The sequence below is a fragment of the Medicago truncatula genome, chromosome 2 (genome assembly GCF_003473485.1).
Source record: "Medicago truncatula cultivar Jemalong A17 chromosome 2, MtrunA17r5.0-ANR, whole genome shotgun sequence".
Classification (NCBI taxonomy): Eukaryota; Viridiplantae; Streptophyta; class Magnoliopsida; order Fabales; family Fabaceae; genus Medicago; species Medicago truncatula.
The window spans coordinates 1,831,119-1,853,275 of NC_053043.1; the positions used below are offsets into that span (position 1 = coordinate 1,831,119).

At 32.8% G+C, this 22,157-nt stretch overlaps 2 protein-coding genes and 1 long non-coding RNA gene across 3 annotated transcripts; 1 reads left to right on the forward strand and 2 right to left on the reverse strand.

Annotated features, from left to right (window-relative positions):
• Window positions 1-455: 455 nt before the first annotated feature.
• LOC11421606 (serine carboxypeptidase-like 18) lies at window positions 456-3,870 on the forward strand. The gene is made up of 14 exons (XM_039830216.1): window positions 456-589; window positions 688-824; window positions 1,124-1,200; window positions 1,298-1,420; window positions 1,542-1,644; window positions 1,963-2,000; window positions 2,104-2,205; window positions 2,290-2,376; window positions 2,472-2,630; window positions 2,714-2,785; window positions 2,864-2,988; window positions 3,127-3,240; window positions 3,482-3,536; window positions 3,630-3,870. Exons 1-11 carry the CDS (start codon window positions 456-458, stop codon window positions 2,882-2,884), a joined length of 1,053 nt encoding a protein of 350 aa, XP_039686150.1. The 3' UTR covers window positions 2,885-2,988; window positions 3,127-3,240; window positions 3,482-3,536; window positions 3,630-3,870.
• Window positions 3,871-3,966: 96 nt separating this feature from the next.
• On the reverse strand, window positions 3,967-4,733 carry LOC112419272 (uncharacterized). The gene is made up of 2 exons (XR_003009434.2): window positions 4,344-4,733; window positions 3,967-4,241 (listed from the first exon to the last, which is right to left on the reverse strand). It is a non-coding gene; the product is annotated as an uncharacterized lncRNA (long non-coding RNA).
• A 1,514-nt stretch (window positions 4,734-6,247) lies between these two features.
• On the reverse strand, window positions 6,248-10,872 carry LOC11421607 (dicarboxylate transporter 2.1, chloroplastic). Its single transcript, XM_003593186.4, has 4 exons — window positions 9,782-10,872; window positions 8,572-8,885; window positions 7,053-7,501; window positions 6,248-6,666 (listed from the first exon to the last, which is right to left on the reverse strand). Exons 1-4 carry the CDS (start codon window positions 10,604-10,606, stop codon window positions 6,551-6,553), a joined length of 1,704 nt encoding a protein of 567 aa, XP_003593234.1. The 5' UTR covers window positions 10,607-10,872; the 3' UTR covers window positions 6,248-6,550.
• Between the last annotated feature and the right edge of the window lie 11,285 nt (window positions 10,873-22,157).

Genomic DNA, 22,157 nt, shown 5'->3' on the forward strand with positions numbered 1-22,157 from the left:
CTAGAAAACCCAAAAATTCTAAATTGAAAATCCAGAATTTGGGAATTTCTTGTTTGGTATTTTCAAAAAATTAAATAAGATAAAGAATTTTGGAAGGGTTTTTGACAGTTTGATAATATCATCAACTTTCTTAACTCTTGTGATTTAACAAGGAGAACACATATTTTGGGATAGAGACTGTACTTATTTTTTTTTATGTCCCACATTTTAAATTGGACCACCAAATGTTAAGTTGATCTAAAGAGAGGAAGTTGTGTATAATAATTGACACTTGACAATCAAATATGCAATAATTTGTGGAGTATGTAATAGGCTGGTGTTATGACTATTTGCTGAAACAGTTGGAAGAATAACGGTTGAATCCTTACATGTGATGACTGGTAGAGTCCATGCAATTAATTAATGCATATTTATGTATATTCAACTTATCATGACCAAAAATACAAGAAATTAAAATGGCAGTGTATTTGATAAGGTCTTGTTCTTGGCTTCTGATTGTGTTAACTCTCTTTATACATGCAGATTGTGGTGACATTGTAAAAACTCTTCCTGGCTTTCCTGGTGAACTTCCATTCACACTTGAAACGGGGTAACTCATAATATGTTATTTAAAGCTGTCTACAAAATTTGTGGAGCAATAATTTCATAATAGTAACACATTGTCTTTAATCATGTTTCATGATGAAGTTACATAGGGGTGGAACATTCTGAACTATTCTATCTTTTTGTTGAGTCAACTGGGAATCCAAAAACTGATCCTCTTCTTCTATACTTAATTGGAGGTCCTGGCTGTTCTGCTTTAAATGCATTTTTCTTTCAAGTTGGTTAGTTTCCTCTCATCCTTTCTTTGAAAATTTAAATGGGGTGTTAATTATGTTTAAAGAAAGTGATTTTTTTAAAAGTAAACCGTAACAAACGAACCCTTATTTTCTGGCCATGCACTTCCATACACATGGAGTTGCATGTCATGTTAGTATCATTTCCGACCACACATGTATTCAGAAGTATACTTTTCAAATGACATAAAAATTATGTTTTAGTCCGAAGTATACTTCTGAAATGACTTTTGGGCGGGAAAAGAAGCTCGAATCACTAATGTCTCACATTTTTCTTCATGTTTTAGGTCCATTAGCTTTCAATGAGGCTGATTATACAGGGGGATTACCACAATTAATCCTAAGGTCTTACCCATGGACAAAAGTACACACAATCATTTCCTTACTTTCTCATTCTCCATGTTTACTATAATGTAACTCTTTTTGTAACATATTGTTTTCGGCTATATCACATTTCGTAGAGTGCTAGCATTATATTTCTAGATGCACCAGTTGGTACTGGATACTCATATTCTACATCCCCTGAAAGTTTGGTTCCATCCGACTCAATGTCAGCAAGACAAACGTACAAATTCTTGAGACAGGTAAGGTATCGTTGTTTTTTAAAAAGGTACTTGTTTTATTCTATAAGATCACAAACATCGAAAGTAAACAAGGAAAATAAAAAGTTTGTATATAATGTTTAATTTTTTAATTCAAATGCAGTGGTTGATGGAACACCCTCAATATCTTCTGAATCCAGTGTTAATTGTCGGTGATTCATATAGCGGTATGCTTGCACCAATAATTTCGAAGCATATATTAGATGGTAATCACCAAATCTTTTACTTTTCTTTGTAAATTCCAAGAGATTGGAACCTACGAATGAGAAAAATGAATGAATTTTAATTGTATGGCTTACAACCTCGAACTTTCTATGAGATTTTCAATACACATAAATTGTATGTATTCATAACAGAAAGCAAAAACAGATGTAGATTGATACTACTAGTTTAAACTTTGAATGCTTGGAGTTTATATAAACCAAGCCGAATAGTAAAATAAGAACAAATTTCTATCAGCATAATATCAATTTGTTGTGACCATTTTATACTTACACAAGCCTTGTACTTCAATGACACTGCAGGAAATGCAGCTGGACCAAAGCCATACATAACTTTAATAGTAAATGATGAATCTTCTTATTCTTCTTTTTTATAATAAAATCCACCATGTTTATTGTACTATAAACATATGTAACATACAATTTATTTTTAAATGCATTTAGGGAATGATAGGTGGATCTCCTGTTACAAGTATAGCACTGGAAAATAATACAAAAATAATCATGGCTCACCGATTGACACTTATATCAGACAGTCTCTATGAGGTAATTTGAAGAATATTTATCATTATATTAGACTCATATTTACTAATGCATACTCGCTTAACTTCTATATATACTTCTCTGTAGGAAGCCAAGGAGAGCTGTGAAGGATGGTATATTGATGTAAACCCTTCAAACACTAAATGTGTGAAAGCACTTCAAGAGATTGATGAGGTTCTGTGGCTTTACTTATCTGTGTTGGTTTACAAATTTGTATAGTTTTTATGGTTATATTTAAAAAATGAATATTAATGTGCTTGGCATTGCAGTTGCTGACTGATATTAATGTTGCAAATGTTCTGGATCCCAATTGTGAAAGACTATCACCAAAACCAAATGATACACGATCTAGAAGAGTTCTCAAAGGAAAGGAAACAAATTTCCAATGGCAGTTCCAAAAGCAACACCATCAGAAATGGTGGTGCAAGGTCTCCATAACCATCAACTCATTTATTAATTAATTAATATTTTCACCAGGTTAATATTATTATATAATAAATTCATTCGGCAGAGTTATGTTTATCTGCTTTCTTATATATGGGCGAACGATGAGAAAGTTCAAGAAGCACTTCATGTTAGAGAGGTATTAAAATCCAAACGTGTTATAATACAGTTCTTACCTTGTTAATTTTGATTAATAAAACATCGAAATTGTGTATAGGGAAGAGTAAAAGAATGGTAAAGGTGCAACACAGTCTTGCAGGACATCTACAACAAAGATATTTCTGATGCCATTGACTACCAGAAGAATCTTACTCAAACAAACTTAAAAGTCTTGCTATATAAGTAATCATGTTGTTTTATTATATTTATTATGTCTAATCAATGTTTTGTTTTTTGACAAGTCTGTCTTATCAATGTTATTGAGTTTCTTTCACTCATTTTAGTCAAAAGACCTCACTTTACTTTTGATCTATACTGTAGTGGTGATCATGATCTCGTGGTCTCGCACATATCTACAGAAACATGGATAGGTACTCTTCATCTGACTGTCGAAGATCCATGGCGTCCTTGGTTTGTTGATGGTCAAGTTGCAGGGTGAGTTGACATGTTAGAGAGACATTGTAGTTTACCTTCGGTCACAAATTCAGTTACTTAGTCAAATAATCGATAATGTTCGATGAAATTCGAACGACTTACATTTCAACAGCATAAATTTAATTCAAACAAGAGATCGAAATATAAGTTGTCCCTTTTCATCCAAAATTCCAAATTCAGTGACTGAATTTGTGATCACTAGCATTCTTAATTCGTATTGACACACCTAGCACGCTGGCAGGTATCAAGTCCAATACTCCAACATAGGATACCGTTTGACTTATGCAACGGTGAAGGTAATAAACTAAAACCGTGTAATAACACCGACGAAATCAAAAGGAAAACATGAAACTAAATGCTGGCCAAATTTATGTCTGTTGGTTAAACAGGGAGCAGGGCATTCTCCAACAGAGTACAACAACAGGGAATGCTTTGAAATGTTTGAAAGATGGATCCATTTTTATCCTCTTTAATCTGCTTGCTTACTGTTTTTTTCCCAAATTTCCTAGCTGTTGTCATTTTAATATCATTGGCCTAATTTATTTATATATTTATCAGTTCATTGCAAGCACTCTTTGTAATCACGTGTTAAAATTTACTTAACTCAATTGACTAGAGATTTTGAGTAAACCATTGTAAGATATTATTTGCAATTAATCAAGAAAAGCAAAGTCCTGTCTCTACATTGAGGAGAATATCACTCATCAAAAAAAGAACTACACTAGCTGCCTCAAAAGTAACATGCAAATTGATATATAGTTATTTATCAGCATAGTTAATTTTTCCAAAAAAAAAAAAACATCATACTAAACCAATCATCTTTCACACAAGAGTGTTATTATAGATAAGCATAATACAATCTCGTATAGACTATAGACATAAAAAAACAACAATGATAATACACAGTCTATACGAAGTGTGGATTGGCTTTGAGTTTGACATGAGCTCCATCTCGAAAAGTCTTGAAAGAGTTTCTGGTTAGTTTATTCCACCACCAAAACCTGCAGCCGATAAAATAGACAAATTGAATATCATATACTTAGGAAACAATTTAAACATATGATTTAACATGAATACGAGCAAATAATGGAAGAGAAACTTACTTTCAACAAGTCAAAACAAAGGTTTAGGTATACATCCATTGCGCCTGCATCGGGGTTTTGATGAAGTGCCACATGCATTGCCAACTGTTTTGTGTTGATGGACTGTCTTTGTTTTTCTCATGATTTCAAATAACCCATTTTGTTATATGGCAGATGACAAAATTTGAAGTCAAAGAGTCTTTCACTTATTTCCTTAAAGTAAGTTAAAAGTAGTGACGGTTGAACTATTATTTTCAAGTGAATATGTATTTGAAGATTTCGGATAACTAATTCTAAGGAACTCTATAACAAAATGTGTTACTTCAAATTATGAGAAAAACAAAGTCAGTCCATCAACACAAAAACTGGAAATACATGTGCCACTTTATCAAAACCCCGACGCAAGTGCAACCGTCTCTCTCTCTCAAATAACAGAAAAACAGAATCATAATATCTTTTTAGAGATTATTTTTTAAAAATTTTATGAAAAATCAGAATTTATTTTGTGTTTGTTTAAGGTAATAAAAATCACTTTTTTTAAAAGATAATTTAATTTGTTTGGATCCAGCTATATAAAAGCGATTTTTTATTACAAAATTAGTTCAATCTTTAAATTCATATTTTCTCTCTCCTCTAAAAAAAATAATTATTTTTTGAGAAGCTGTTGAGAGCAGCTTCTCATTTGAAACTGTTTCTAGAATTTTTTTTAATTTTGATTTTTCTAAAAATTTGTAACAAACGGATGCAATATTTTTAAAAGTGATTATTTTCTTAAAAAAAAAAAGATTTTTTTTCTTTAAAAAAAAGCTATAACAAACAGGCTCAGGCTCTTAGTTGAAGGGCTTTTTTTCGAACAAAAAAAATTGTAGGGATGTTCAAAAGTTGGTCTTGATTGATTTTGGATTTAAAAACTGTTTATATACGCTTTCATTCTATATATACTCTTTCATAGGAGGCCAAAGAGAGTTGTGAAGGATGGTATATCGATGTATACCTCTTCTCCTCTTCTCGTGACTGTCGAAACTCAAAGATCCATGACATCCTTTGGTTTGTTGATAGTCGAGTTGCAGGTTAGAGAGAGACTGCAGTTTACAATCGATCGCAAATTCACACAATCACTCTAGTCAAAGAATCAAGCATATCAGATGAACTTCCAGAAAGAAAGAAAAAAAAACTCATTTCAAATGTATAAATTGGATTCAAACAAGAGATCAAAATATAAGTTGTCCTTTTCATCCAACATTTCTGATTCATTGACTGAATTCGCGACCATTGCATGAAATGAATTTCTTTAGAAGGCGTTTTGTTTTGTTTTGTTTTGTTTCCATTGCTATTTTATATACTACTAGGAAACTTACTATCAAATGTGTGATGCAGGTATCAGATCATATATTCCAACGGTCCAACTTAGGCTATCGTTAAACTTACGTAACGGTGAAGGTAATAAACTAAAATCTCATGTTATTACCATCAATGAGATCAAAGTGGGGACATGAAACTGAAATACTGGCCACATTTATGTTCATTGTTTAAACAGGGAGCAAGGCATTCTTCCATAGTACAGTAACAGGGAATGCTTCAAAATGTTTGAAAGTTGGATCCATTTTTATCCGCTTTAATCTGCTTAATGTGCTTCTACTTTATTCATAGGCATTGCTATCACAAGTTAACACTACTTAGCTCAAGTGACTTGAGATTTTGACAAAACCATTGAAAGATATTATTTACAATTAATCAAGTGAAGCAAATTCATGTCTCTGCAACGAGAGGAAACTTTAGAATAGAAAACAAAACAAAAAAAGAAGTGTAAATGTCAAGGGAAATGTCACGTGTCAGAGACAAATGCGCTAACAGAGACAAATGATGTATGTGAAATATCTCAATTCAAAATGAGCTATCAGAGACAAATGCGCTAACACAAGAACTACACATGAATTCTGCACGAGGGAAAGAAACTCCCAGCACATGGTGAAACTAGGTATAAATTATTCTGGAACTTGCCCTCATGTTCCCGCATTCAAATCATTGCAAGTATATCAGTGAATGTTTATTAAGTAAGGCACGGGTAACTAACATTATTTAAACTAACAAATAAGTTAGCCAAAAGCAGAAAAAGCTTCATGTTAAAATGATGAACTCAACTGTCCTCAAATGAAGGACCTTATCTTTTGGCCGGGATTAAAGAAGCATAGAGAACTGCTATTTACTTACAAGGAAATGCAAAGTAATTAATACAAGCCCAAAAATTTCCACCAGATAGAGCCAACTCCTCCCCAGATGATAGCATTAATAAATGCCATAATGAAACCCGTTTTGAATATATCGGGAAGGTCTACATAGCCAGCTGTTCAAAAACAAGAATTGAAATCACATCAGCTATCATACTTCAACATATCTTTAAGTCAAATTCACAAAGTATAAAGGGTGACAGATAAAGATTAGTTTTGCCTTAACAAATATAGCCTTTTGGTCACTAATTGCAGCTAGAAATCACCTTTATAAGAATAAAAACATTTATTTTGGAAGGTTTTTGAAATCACAAATAATTTTCTTTCCGCCACTTATACCATTAAACTAACAGAAATGAAGCGTAGGGAAGGATAAATAATACATGTAACGTAAATGTAGGGAATTGAAACAAAGTTACTGAAAAACTGTGAGCTAAATAGTTAATTCGCAGGAAAGAAAAACAGAAATCATGTGGCTGGCGTGTTATAGATAGGGACAAACCTCCATAGTATACAGCAGCTTGACCACTGCTATAGTGTGTAATTGCACCGAAAAGATTGGTATTATAACCTAAAGCAAGCGCTGCGAGAGTACCAGGAACACCAGCTGCCCTATGCATGGCCAGAAACGCAGAGTATAAAGCCCCTACATGCCCAGTCTGGCTTGCAAAAAGGTAGTGGATGAAAAAATAAGCGGCCTGAAGAACAGCCAATGAAGCCGGCCAGCTCAAGGAGAATGATCGAAGGCTGTTGGCCACACAATCAGACATCCAGCTCACAATCCCGAGGTTTGTCAACTGACTTGCCATACCCACTAGAATGGCAAACCAAGCCAAGGTATCCCACGCCGATTTTTCATTCAAGCAGTCATCCCAGTCAAGGACTCCTAAGACGAGGAGTATTGATAAACCAAGCATTGCAGCTACAGCACTTGCTATGCCAAGAGTCTCTCTGCAAGACCAAAGAAATACTGATAATAGTATTGAATTCAACTAGTTGAAATTGCATTGTGAGAGAAACAACAATCTATAGATGTAGCAAGTGAACTCTTACACATAAAAGGAGGTATAATGACTTGCACAGGTATAGTTTGGGAAGACATCAAATAAAATGAACTATAACTATTTGCAAATGATATGACGATATCGCATCATAATCATAACTTATTATACACAACAACAGTCGATGCATTTTCACTCTTGGATAAACAGCTTAATTAAGCACTGATAATATAAGTGCTTATCATATACTCCCTCCATCTCTTTTTATAAGCACCTCTTACTTTTTTTCACATATATTAAGAAAAGTGGTTAGTGAATTTAATGTGTTCTTTTTGTATGTAGATCTTCTTATAATATCCTTAGTATATTAATATGTCTAACTTCTGTATTCCAAGATATATGAGTAGTATTAATAAGGGGCATGTATGAAGAAAGAAATGCACCTAATAAATTGCATAGGGGGCTAAATTTAGAGACAAAATTCTTCAAAGGGAGCTTATAGTAAGAGACCGGGGGAATAGGTGTTAATATATAAGCTGTTTCTATAACAAAAATTTAAAATAAAGTCAGATTATTTTCATACAAGTAATAGCCAATAAGTTGTTTTCATAAGCTATCCCAGTGAGTCAGCTTATGGAAATAAGCTGAAAACTCCCTATGGACATGTCATAAGATGTTTCCATAAGCTCTCCCAAACACAAGTGCTTATGTCAGTAAATAAACTCAAATAAGTCAATCCAAACAGGCCCTAAGTGGGGTTGGCTACATGGATTAAATTACACCATAATATTTTATTAGAATTCATGTTCAACAAAAGAGCAATTATTTCCTATATCCAAAATTAATATGCATATGAGAAAAGGAGCTTAAACCTGGAGGCTAAAACAATGATAAAAACTAGTAAGTATTACTTGAACAAACACTCTTCCTTCAAAGTTCAATATTTTCAGCATCACCATAAGACCATTTACTCAATCAAAAATAACAATAGACTAATAGAGTAGAAGGCATATGACATACCCAAAGATCCACAGAGAGACTGCAAGAAGCATTGTAGCAACCATAACCCATTCATTTTGAGTGACAGGGCCCATTGTTTCCAGTTTCTTTGCAGCCAGGGCAGGTGCCTCTGGCGTGTCTTTAATTTCAGGAGGATAGATCGTGTATAAAATCAACGGTGTAGCAAGAAGACAAACAAATGCAGGTACACTAGCTGCCTTAAACCACGTAACCCAAGGGTTTGAAATTACCACCCCAAGCTCCTGTGCTAATTTAACACAGAGCAGATTTTGAGCAGCAGCGGTTAGGAAAAGAGCGCTGGAGTTACCGGCAGACTGTTACATGTCACAGAGGCAACACAGAAGTTATATCATTGACATATGATAGCAATTTGCAAACAAGAAACACAGCAAAAGAAGTTTAGTGAAATTAGAGTATAGGATGATCGTTGCTGATAAGTGAAAACACATTATTATAATAAGCAATACAGAAAGCCATCATGCCTCATAAAATCAAAACACAACCAATGATGAAATACAATTTTACAAGGCAAAAGCATACACCAAACTGGAAATATCATCTGAGTTGTTTCACAAAAAGTGAAATTTGAAAAAACAGATGTCATGAAATCTATCCCAAGTGATTATTATGTTAAATATGAAACAGTAAAATGATTTTTCTCACTTTAATGTAAACACTTAATCAAACGTTTTTATATTACCTTTTAAGTTACCTCTATCTATACGTCATTTCCTTCCAAATTTTATAATTAGGGAAAATCACACTTTCCGAGTTGTACTCAAATGACACACTTTCCCTCATTTTGATTGTGAGGCTGGTGTGCATCCCTTTTCAAAATAAAGTGTATGTGTAATCTAACATAAACGTTAGCAAGGTGAACACAATTTCACCTGGTAATTATCTATATTAATCTACTAATTAAATTCACATACATCATCAGATCATTAAAAACATTTGATTTCAATCCCAACTAGTTCTAAAGTCAATCATATAACCGATTGTAATTTCTTGACGGTGTAGAACATTATAAACTCACATTATATTCACAGTCGCTAGATCATTAAAAACATCTGATTTCAATCATAACTACTTCTAAAGTCAATCGTGTAACCGATTGTAATTTGATGATCGTATAGAACATTGTAAACTAACATTATATCAAAACCAAGCTCTTAACCTAATGTAAAGTAAAAAGAGAGTAAAACCAAACCTGAAATTGGTTCTGAATAAGAAAAGCTCCCAACCTCTTAGAGGAAGGACTATTAGGCTCACTCCCAGCAGAGAGTGAAAGTGACTTAATAATAGGCAAGAAAACACCACCAGCTCTAGCAGTAGTACTAGGCATAGCAGGTGCAATAAGAACTTCACTAAATGTCAAACCATAAGAAAGTCCTAAAGTACTTTTCCCCATCCATTTCACAAAATAAGTAGCAATTCTATCCCCTAAACCCGTCTTCACAAACCCGCGAGCGAAGAAAAACGATATCACAATCAACCAAATAACTTCATTAGTAAAAGCACTAAATGCAGCTGTAAAGGTTAGAGTTTTTGTGACCACAGATGCTGTCAGGCCTAGAAAAGCCCAAGCTCCAACCGGCAACGGGCTTAGAACAAGCCCGGCTATCGTTGAAAGGAAAATTGAGAGTAATTGCCATGCTTGAGGGGTAACTTCAACTGGTTTTGGAACAAAGAACCTTACAATGAGACCTATCAAGATTGAAATGGCAAAAGGAATTGGCTTTGCACCTTGAAGAATATTGGGTTTTGGTGGGGATGATGGTGAAGGTGGTGGAGTTGAATTAGCATGAATTGGGAAATGGGGTTTTGAGAAAAGGTTAAAGGTTGAAACTTTAGAGGGAAAAGAGAAGGATTGTGATGATTTGAGTGATGGGATTGAACGTGAAGATGGGTTTTGTGGAAGAGGAGAGAATTGAGATCTGAAGATGGGTCGTGAAGAACGATGATGATGAAGATGATGGAGGAAGAAGGTAGGTGAAGAAGTTGTGGAGAGTGAGTGAAGTGCAAAACTCTCCATTGGAACAACAGAACAACAACAATTGAAGTGTGATGATGAATTAATGATGTTTGTTTGTGAGGCTTTGGTTTGTTTGAGATTTTGAGGTTGTAATGTAACTTGTGTTCGGAGTGACCAATGTGTGTGAAATGAAAAACAAGGTAAATTTGAGGGATTTATTTAATTTGTATTATTCATAACCAATCATAGTTTGTGATTTTATTTCTGGGTAGAGAGTTGTGGTTCGGTTTTCATTTCTTCATATTCTCTTGTGTGACTCGCATGTGGCCTTGTTATTATCGATGTCGTTTTCACCTATTTTGGAGAATCCTTTCAAACTACTTTCTTTCTTGCCCTTTACTATTATCTTACTACTTTTCATATAAACATAGTATCTCTGGATCAAACTATTAATGGACTCAACCAAGAGACCCATTTTTATTTTAAGAATTTGAGTTTCATTTTAATGAGTTTCTTCGAAAATTATGAGTCGTCCGTTTTAATCGGTTTTTAGCATGTCTTATCGGTTTGTATCAATTTATTTACACGACCGATTTAATATATGGCTCGAACCGGCATAGCCATCGGTTCTCGATCGGACCGGTTTGACTTGCTGGTCTGAGTCAATTTTTAAAACTATGGGTAAATGTCTAACATTTTTAAAGATCTAACGATTGTGATTTTTTACTCTATCAATGTACATGAATTAAATTTTATTATTATTGTTGTTGTTATTTTATTGATTTTTTTACCGTAAAAATTGATATTGTATTGATTAACATAGCTATTTTTAACATTTGATAGAATAAAATAAATAAAAATTGAATGAGCATGATATTTTTGTTGTATTAAAAAGTTGAAAGTATATTTGTAACACAAAAAAAAAAAATTGAAAGTATACTTGTGGTTCACCAATCCATCTCATTGGGGCTGAAGAGAGGCCAACCTCTTGTTCATGTGAACTTGTGTGCCACAGATCACTAAGGAGCAGGTTGAACTCACCATCATAATCAAATGGCTCGCTTTGGTTCTTTGGTAAATCTATTATCAAAGAACCATACAACCCAGGTGCTCTCTGCATACCTAGTGTCCATGATAGAAGTATGTATCATGCTGCTCTCTAGCGATAAAGGTTTTACAATTCGAGAGTTTATCTTACCTTAATTAGATTAACATTCCGATTTTACTCGAGTTTACCCGATTTTACCTGAGTTTATCGAGTTTGACTGAATTAACTCGAGTCAAACTCGATAAACATTCTTATTTTACCAGAAATCGAATTTACCTCCAAATTGACACGATTTTGTTACCTAAAAACGTAAACTCGACGAGTTAACACTCGGTTTGTGGAACATTGCTGCATACCCAGTGTCCATGATATAGCACACCGAGATATTGCAGCAGTTCCATCAGCCCAAGTAGGGTTGGGAATAGGCCAGGCCGACCTACAGGGGCCTACAGCCTGGCCTGGCCTGTTTAGTTGATAGCCCAAGGCTTAGGCTTTTTAGAAAGCTTGTTTGATTAAATAGGCCAGTCTTAGGCTTTCAGAAAAGCTTGTTAAGCCTAATAGGCCGACCTATTAATACTTATTTATTAAAAAATATTTTTTTTTTATATTAAAATAATTGCATACATTAAAAATATAAACATTTCTTTCTCTATCTATTAGTCCCTTAATAGACTTTGTTGCTATAGGCTTTTAATTAGGCTTTAATCTAGTTAAAATTTACTTATAGTCAAATAGGCTTTTAGGTAGACTTTAAGGCCTGTTTAGCCTATTCAGTAGGCCAAATGAACTATTTGATGGCCTTATTGTTAAGTAGGCCTGTAATTAGGCTTTCAGGCCAGTCCAGGCTTTTAAATAGGTCAGGTCAGGCTCAGCCCTGTAAATTTTTTCGTAGGCCAGGCCAGCTCAAGCCTATCGAAGCCGGACCTGGCCTGACCTATTCCCACCCCTAAGCCCAAGGAGTTTCAAACTGCAAACATTTTTACAGTAATTAACAACAACAGTTGTTTGAGGTTGTTACTTGTCCCTCACTTATGGTTGGAGTCACCAATGTTTATTTAGTTTTTCCTCAAAATAATTGATATGGAATGATATCTCTCAACATATATTTTTATATAGACACATCAGTTAGACATTGAAATTATGGTACCGTTTGACCCGATTTTTTTTTTCAGTTTTTCTACGTTTTTAAGAAGAAGTTAGGCCAAACACAATATCAATAAAGTACCTTCGAAAAAAAATACTTTTTTTAGAATGCATAAAATTGAATGAAATGAGCTTTAACCAAAAATTGTTGAATGCTACTTCAAAAAACTATTTCTCCCCAATTTATTTCACAAGCACCTCTCTTCAACTCCCGCCGGCAACCTTTTGTTTTATTTTTTTAATATGCTTTTTTCTTTCATTTTATTTTATTTTATTTTTTTAACCGGTCCATTTAATTTTTTAATGAGGTTCCATTTAAGTTTATTATCTATTTTTTTAAGGAATTTTATTATCTTTTTATCACTTATATATTAATTTCAATATCTTTTGATCATCACAACCTCGCAAATATTTGTATTCACGCTGTCAATGAATGACACCGAATATTTTTATTCCCTTTCTTCAACCACGGAAATATACACACACGTTAGCGTTTAGAGTAATATTTTATGTTCCTCTTTCTGTTTTTTTTTTTTTGTTATGCTAATGCGTATAATTATTTTTATAAAATTATGATTTTAATTAAAAGTACAAGTGTAGTTGCCTAAAAAAATTATACTTATATATAATTTACACATTTGTATTGTAACAAACTATGCATATCTTTTTCTTATTAAAAAAACTAAACATATCTTTTTCAATGACACCAGCAATGTAACAAATATAATATTATATAATATAAATTCTTATCTTTTTGACCAACACTAAAAATATGGTATTCTTATAACAAATTTGTTATAACAAAATTTATTATAGAGTATAATTGGAAAAGATATTGTACAAATTTGTATTCATGTTACACAAAATAAACGTCATTGAGTAAATATAGTATTGGTAAAAATATATCTTTTATATTTTAAACATTTTTTCCCTTTAAAAAATATTTTAGACATTTTTTATTTATTATGTTAATTCATAATGAATTCAATTTTTTTTTATTTATAGACAATGCATAAATATATGCAAGGTCCCGGGTTCGAACCCCAGACACCACCAAAAAATAATAAATTCAAAGTTTTGTACAATATTTTGCCAAACAGCTTTTAACTCAAAAATAACTTTAGAACTAAAAAAAAAAAAAAAACCAAACAACTTTAGCCTTTTTCTTAAAGAGCTTTATTTTAACTTTGTTTTAAAGTAGCTTTTAGACCGAAAAAAGCCTGGCCAAACGGTACCTATGATATGGCTAATTAAGTGACTCAACTACCGATCACTTGTGTCATTTTATGTTAATTTTTGTTTTTTATTTGTGTTTTGTTGTTCTATAAATGAAATGGTCAACCTTAAAAGTTGAATTAAGATTTACTGATTTTTTTCTTTTAGAAATGATATTTGAACATTCATTTTGTGACAACTTTCGTGATAATTTTATCTCTGATACTCACGTTATTTTTTACATTATATCCCCATTGCTTTGATTTTCGTGTAAATATCTAATTTTTCTTTGTAAATTATGGTTGTCTCATAATTTATCAACTAAATAGTTGTTTAAATGACATTCCTCTATTGTAATGACTGCATCTATTCGAACATTGAACACCTCGGATTTGCAATTTATCTATGTTCGGTAGACAACTTCTGTCTTCCATAGGAAAATTGGATACTCTTTAAAAGTTCTTGATAGATTGTTTTTCAAAAAAATAGCTCTTAATAATCATTTACAAAAATAAACCCATCTGAGCTTACTGTTTTAATAAAAATATTTGGCTTGATTATCAAATAAATTAATAAAAATCCAATTGAATTACTAAAAAAAAAAATCCAATTGAATTATTTACTATCCCTTTTGTATTCTGCAGCCGAAGAGTCAAGTTTATATAAAAATTAAAAAAATAATACTAGAAACGTCAAGTTTATACTTACAAATACAAATATAATGGGGAGTAATTCGTCCCGTGAGCCTAGCTCAGTTGGTAGGACAATGCATTATTATATGAAGGAATCGGGGTTCGAACCCCGGACACCCTACTTATTCACCATATAAGGTGAATTCTAGCCACTAGGCTATCTGACCAAAGAAAAAAATAATAGATAGTAAATCTAAATCCTTGTGAATAAATTCTATAAATAATTTTCTAACAAAAAAAACTATAAAAAAAACTTTTTTTACTAATATAAATAATAGTTTAATTAAGAGTAATAAATGTTGGGTGCTTTGCATATTTATAAAATAGCACATGCATTTGTCCTCATGAGCTTAGCTCACTTAGCAGGGACAATCGTAATATATGCAAGATCTTCAAACTCCGGTCACCACACATACATTTAGGGTTCATTTGGATTTGACTTATTTTAAGCTTATGAAAAATAGCTTAAGCAAATAAATAAGTATTTACATATTATTCATAAATTTGTAAATGTAGCTTATGCAAAAATAATTCATGAAGATATTATTTTCGTTACTAATGATAGGAGTGGATTCAGGATTGAATTATTGGCGGGGCTACATTTTTTTTAAGGAAGTAAAGACTACAAATTTTATCATTTTTTGAAAGAATTCAAAATTCGTCTTAACTAAATGTTGTCTAAATTCCTTAAAAGAAATTGTTGTCTGGTATCATTATTTGTGTAAAACATCTTAATTAACCCATTCTTTTCATCTTTTTGTGCTATTTGCTTAGTGCAAGGATTGTAGTCTTCCACGATGGTGACATTGTCAATATCTAAGAGCAAGACGTGACCAACGGGAAACGGGTTATTATGCTTTTTCATTTGTCCTTTTATATTTGTGATATAGTAAACACTTTCTATATTCTCACCAATTATAGTTGCATGAGATTGCTGGAAAAAAAAATTGTGTGAAGGAATCAAGGAAACACAGTTGCGCTATGTGTCTTTTGGATTGTTCAATCCCTAAAATAAATTGTTTGATAGATAGTTTCCGATAAAAGAAAGTCGATTGAATCGTATCTTCTAATGGATTCACTAGGACCGAAAGTTGTATTCTGATAAATCAATGAGCTTTTGAGCAAAGTTGGGGGGGGTCTATAGAGCAATTTGTATCAAGGAAAGATAAGCCCGTTAATATACTTCACTCTTGTTTTTTTTTACCAAAAAATAGCTCTCATGATTTGCAATAAAAGGTTGGAAACTATTATCCAAACCTCACAGTTATTCTAATACACGGCTATAAGTTTATTTTTATTATTTTTTCAAGTGAAAATTTTATCTTGGGAATTTTGTTTGCATCCAACACATTAAAACATTGAAAATTAATTTTTTTCTAATAAAATTTATAAATTATTTTTATTTTTGAATATTTAAGAGGTGTGCTCTTAAGACATTTGTTATCATATACTCATATATGCAAGTTACTTCTTGGACGAAGTAGATTATTCTTTAAATCATTTTACCTTCATGAAGCTAATTTTGAACTATTCTTCCATTCCTCTAAAAATTAACTTTAAAAACATGTTTCTTTTTTCACCAAGAGATGTTAATTTGGGGGCCATGATATGATAGCTTTAAAGTTATTGTTTTCCAGAGTCAATGACATCGGATTAAACTGTCTTTATGAAACAATTTAGGCCTATAAGCCTATGTGATGTTTCCTACAAAACTACCAAACTTTTATCTAAGGTTAGTCATGGAAGATCTTGCAAGTCCCTGTCAATGTAGCTTTATACCCAACCAACAAAGTAGGCAGTAATACCATTGTGATTGCTCAAGAAGTTGTTCAGTACTCCATTAAAGTTGGGATATGGAAAGGTCGGTTGAATGTTTCAGATTTATATGAAAAACCCTAGTCGTCTCTTTTTCTTCAACGAGTATGTGAAGAAAACGCCACCATTTTTACTTGTGTTCAGTATATCTATCTATTAGTTGGTGTCAAATTGTTGGTATATATAGATTTTTATCTTTCATATTTTTGACGTTTTTGTTGTTCATGTGTCATATGTTTGGATAGACATCAAGAATTGAGGGGCATGTAACAACAATGAGTGAGACATCTATCTATAATAATAAAGCGAATAGAATTATATATAGCTCTAGAATATGCTATATTTGAAATGCAAAGTTCTGAATCCAAAGCATTTTTGAAGAAATTTTGGGCTGAAAATCATCACAAAAATGGAGCTATAAAATTACAGACACCCCTCTTGGATCGATTGCCAAATTCGAAAAATGTTTCAAGACAATTTTCTAGATTCTTATTAATCTGTTTTATTTTGGTTCTCATTATAGGAGTATATATATGTAACAACTCTTTTTGGTAATGGGTACCACATAGAAATAAGCTAATGAGAAAATTAATTAAGAAGATACACAAGAGCAATAATATATTTATTTATCTGTGAAAAATAATTATGTATGTATTTTTTTTTTAGAGAATAATTATGTATGTATTTAAAAGGTTTAAAGCTGGTTGTTTCTAAAATTCATTCATTTTAACTTTTCATAGAATTCGTCATCGAAAAATAATCATATTTAAGAAGTGTAAGATATCAAATATGAATATCCCTATGTAGAATGTACGATTTAAAATTTAAATTGAAACACCGATTCGTATTACATGAATCTTACTTCTTTGACGAAGCTCAATATTAGTTGGTTCAACATCATTCTATATTACACCAACATAAGCATCACCAACAATATTATTAACCCAAAAGGCATAACCAAAAACTGAGTCAAAAAGCTTGTTAAAAAATATTTTGGGTCAAAAAACTTTAGGCCGGGAAGAGTAGAGTCTAGTCATAGTCAAATTGGAATGCCAGACTACATAACCGCCATCCTCATTCATTGGATAAAGACTAAATTAATCATCAACATTTTTATTAATATAATTCTTTCACGTTGGGACTTTTGTTTTGGTTGACAAATTCACGTTGGGGTCTTATTTGCCCATAATTTTTTCCATTGCGATTTGCGACCTATGCACACATCACAGAAATTAGTACTATATTTTTGTATACACGCACGCATACGCCATTGCTTACACCACGTTCCCTACTCATCAATAATTTGGTACCCCGCAATATAAATTGTTTTAAAAAAAATATATATGTGTACTTGAATTTAATGGAAGGTTATTTATATTTTGATTATTTACGTAAATGTTTGTTAAACAAAATATTAGAGCATTAAAATCATGGTTGAGGTAGAAAAAAAAATGCAGCCTTTTATGTTAAGAGCTCTATATTTTGTTTTTGTTTTTGAGGAAAGAGAGCTCTATATTTGATGAGATGAGATAAAATCCAAATATAAGTTTATAAGTGAGAACAATCATTTCTTTATAAGTTGATTTTGGAAGGTTAAATTAAACCTAACTCAAATATTAAGATAATATTACAAATCAAACACATATTTATCCTTGGCACAAAAAGAAATATCAATCAAATATATAAGTTTAGAACATCAATCAAATGAAATAAATGAACATTGACTCTACCTTAAAAAAAGAAGTTTGTAAAACCTAGTTCATCGGTCTATGCTGAATCGGATATCTTCATCCAAATTTAAAGGCTTAAATATGTAAATCGTCCCTGTAATTTGGCGTGTTTTTGGTTTTTGTTCTTGTATCTTTTTTTGTTCTAAAACAACCCCTATAAGTTAATAACTTTTTGATTTTCGTCCCTCCCGTCAACTTCCGTTACAAAAACACACATGTGGCAAACAGAGGATGACGTGGTAGTGCCTGACGTGGCAGATGATGCTAACGTGGCAAACTTATTGATGAGTCACACAGTGAGAGGGACCAAAATAAAAAAACGAAATTTGTAGAAGTACCAAAGCCAAAAAAACAAAATTCGTAAAGGGACCAGAACCAAAACCAAAATCAAAACCAAAAAACGAAATTTGTATATGGACTTGACTATTTCCAGGACCAAAACCAAAAATAAAATTTGTAGAGGGACCAAAACAAAAAAACGAGAAGACGAAAAATTCAAATTTAATTACATTTCTTCATCTTCTTCCCACATCTTCTTCTTCATTACTATCATTGTCTTCATAAACTTCATCATCATCAAACAAACACATAAATTCATCACTTCAAAATCCAAAAATCCATCAACTCAAAACAACAACAAACTCAATCCAACACCTTCAATTATACCTTCATGTGATAACTTCTCTTTTATTTCTTCTCACAAACAACAAAATCAAATTAAACCAATATATCCACTGTTCAACGTGCAATCCAATTTCACACACTTTAAAATCGTTTAAAATAAAACTTATCTCAATTCAACATTCCAACATATTTTTCAATTCTATTTATTATCCCTCTAGATCTTCAAATGAAAAGAATATTCATATCAAACTTGAACCTTTCTCTTATAATCCAATTTCACACAACAATCTTCCAAATCAACCGGAAAAAAAGAAAACGACCCAAATGTTCGAAACAAAAATGATGAGATTAGAGTTCAAAGAATTGACGAAGAAAGCATTTAGAGTGACCAAGAAACAGCAGAGATGCGAGATCAATGATGAGACGAGAGTTGGTAATGAAAAAAAATCATTCTTTAGGTTTTTCAATTTGAGAATTTTGTGAATTGTTTCAATATTGGGAATTCGAGCATTCACAATGAGGATTTTGTTGTTATAATTTTATTTTGATATTATCAATAAAAGTTTAGTTGGGACTATGAACATTGTGGATTTTAGTGTTGAGATGTTAATCTGACCATTGTCAATGGGGATTTTGTTTAGGTTTGTGAGAAGTTGTCTATTGAGAGTGAGATGATGATTTTGAATTTTTTTTTATTATCTCTTTTCTGAGTATTTGTTTCCTGAGTTTTTTTGATGAATTTATGAAGACAATGATGAAGATGTAAAAGAGGTGGAAGGAAGAAGATGAAGAAAACTATTTTTTTCTCGCTTCTTGGTTTTGGTCCCTTTACAAATTTTGTTTTTTTGGCTTTGGTCCCTCTACAAATTTCATTTTTTTGGTTTTGGTCCCTCTCACTGTGTGACTCATCAATAAGTTTGCCACGTCAGCATCGTTTGCCACGTCATCCTTCGTTTGCCACATGTGCGTTTTTGTAACGGAAGTTGACGGGAGGGACGAAAATAAAAAAGTTATTAACTTACAGGGGTTGTTTTAGAACAAAAAAAGATACAGGGACAAAAACCAAAAACACGCCAAATTTCAGGGACGATTTACATATTTAAGCCAAATTTAAACTTACAACATCGCAATTATGTATAAGTTTATAAAAGAATATATAAATTTACAGAAACGCTGCGGAAATTGTTGATCATATTGTCTCACGCCTGTCGTTTTGGAACCATAAGTTTCTATCTTTCGGTGGTGGTCTGGTTCTTCTGAAATTTGTCATGTCCTCTCTTCCGGTTTACTTTCTTTCCTTTTCCAAAGCCCCTGCAAGTATAATTTATTCTATTGAATATATTTTAATTTTTTTTTTTTTGGTGGTGAGGATAATGGGAAAATTGCTTGGATAAATTGAGAGTCGATTTGTTCTCAAAAGGAGGAAGGAGGGTTGGGGTTAGGAGAGTGGGAGCTTTTAATTTATCTTTGTTGGGAAAGTGGTGTTGGAGGATGTTGGTGGATAAGGAGAGGTTGTAGTACCGAGTCTTGAATGTAACACCCCGTTTTCCCAATATACAAATTTCTTAAACATTTATCAGAGTAAAAACCATAAACGGGATATCACATAAAAACGTAATCCAAAAAACAGTTAAATAATAATTTAACTTCCACATAATATCTTAACATAGCAGCGGAATATTAGTTCATAAACCATAAATCAGTTTGGCACGCAGGCCCCAATAAAGTATCTCAAAAGAGTTAATCAAAACAGAAATTATCATAGCAGTTCACGTAAAAGAATGAAGCATGTTATAGCATATAACCCCATCCCGTTACGTATCAGAGCGACCTAGACGACACAGTGAAGGCAAGGCCAACTCACGAAAGCAAACTGCACACTAAGCACGATCACCTGCAAGTTACCCATACGAAGGGCAACATTTTCAAGCAGAAGGGGTGAGATTTCATAATCAAATAACATTAATCAATGTAATTGCGAATCATAAATTAACATCATAATCATTCCTTAAATAACATTGCATAATTGCTAAACAGTTATAACATAATCATATATCCAATTATTCATGAACAACATAACATACTCGATAACCACTTATCACATAATCACGTAATCAATCATTATCAACACGGCATCTTAATCATGACAATGTGACAATGCTCTTAGACTCCTTATATGCATGTGGTACCAATCGTCATCATAAGTATTAATATACTTTAATCGTGCGGAGGACAAAGCTCCTATAAAATGTGCGGAGGACAAAGCTCCTAATATTCGTGGCGAGGACTAAGCTCAATGAGATGCTATGCATGGACACTTATGAACAAAACATCGTAATCAACATATCAACATGCATCCAATAATTTGGAGCTAACTTCATCATATATTTATGCACTTAGTTAAATAACGGAAGCAGCATAAACAGGTCACATAAACGAGATGATATCATTATATCAATAGCACATAAATTGCATCATTATCAAGTTTTCATATCTTGCATGAATATACAATACATTAGTTCATGTCCAATTAATATCAACATAACTTAAACAACTCTACAGACTGCATTAAACGTTATCATTAGGTCTTATTACTAGTTAGGGGTTCACTCTAGATCAACACGTGCGACACAGATCGCACCAACACACAAGCAACTGCATCCTGGTTGTGCTCGCGAAGCGAGAGTTCTCACTCGCCATGGCGAGTACCACTCAACTCCCAAAATAAACTTGTTCTAGGTTCCCTCTGATCTTACATTCATTCCTAATCAATACTAGGTATGTTCAGGCACTCAAAGGCACTCAAGGTCCAACTAAAAAGGTCGAATCACGAAATATGACATGCTCTCTGCCTAAGCTCACGAGGCGAGGAAGGGTTGCTCGCCATGGCGAGTTGCACCAAACAACTCGCGAGGCGAAGGGAAAGGGCTCGCGTGGCGAGCGATGAAGGTCATCACTCGCGAGGCGAGGATCATCCCTCGCCGTGGCGAGCAATGAACAGAAGCACGGGCAGACTACGGGTTTTCTCGCAAATCCATCAAAAAACATGGTTCAAAGCCTAATTTTGATCCCATAATCCATCCTAAACATGTTCTAAGGTTAAAGGACGGTTTCTACATCAATCTAAACAAGTTTTACCGTTTGATCATCAATTTTTTAGGGTTTTGACCTAATTCCAAAACTTTTCTAAATCAATCCTAACTTTGTCAATTAATCATCAGAATTACAGCAATCAACGTTATTGAATTATTAGTCTCACCCTTACCTTATATGAAGAAAATCGAAGCACTCTTCCTTGGTTTCTCTAAACTTGGCTTTTTCTCCTTTTTCTCCAAAACAGTCGT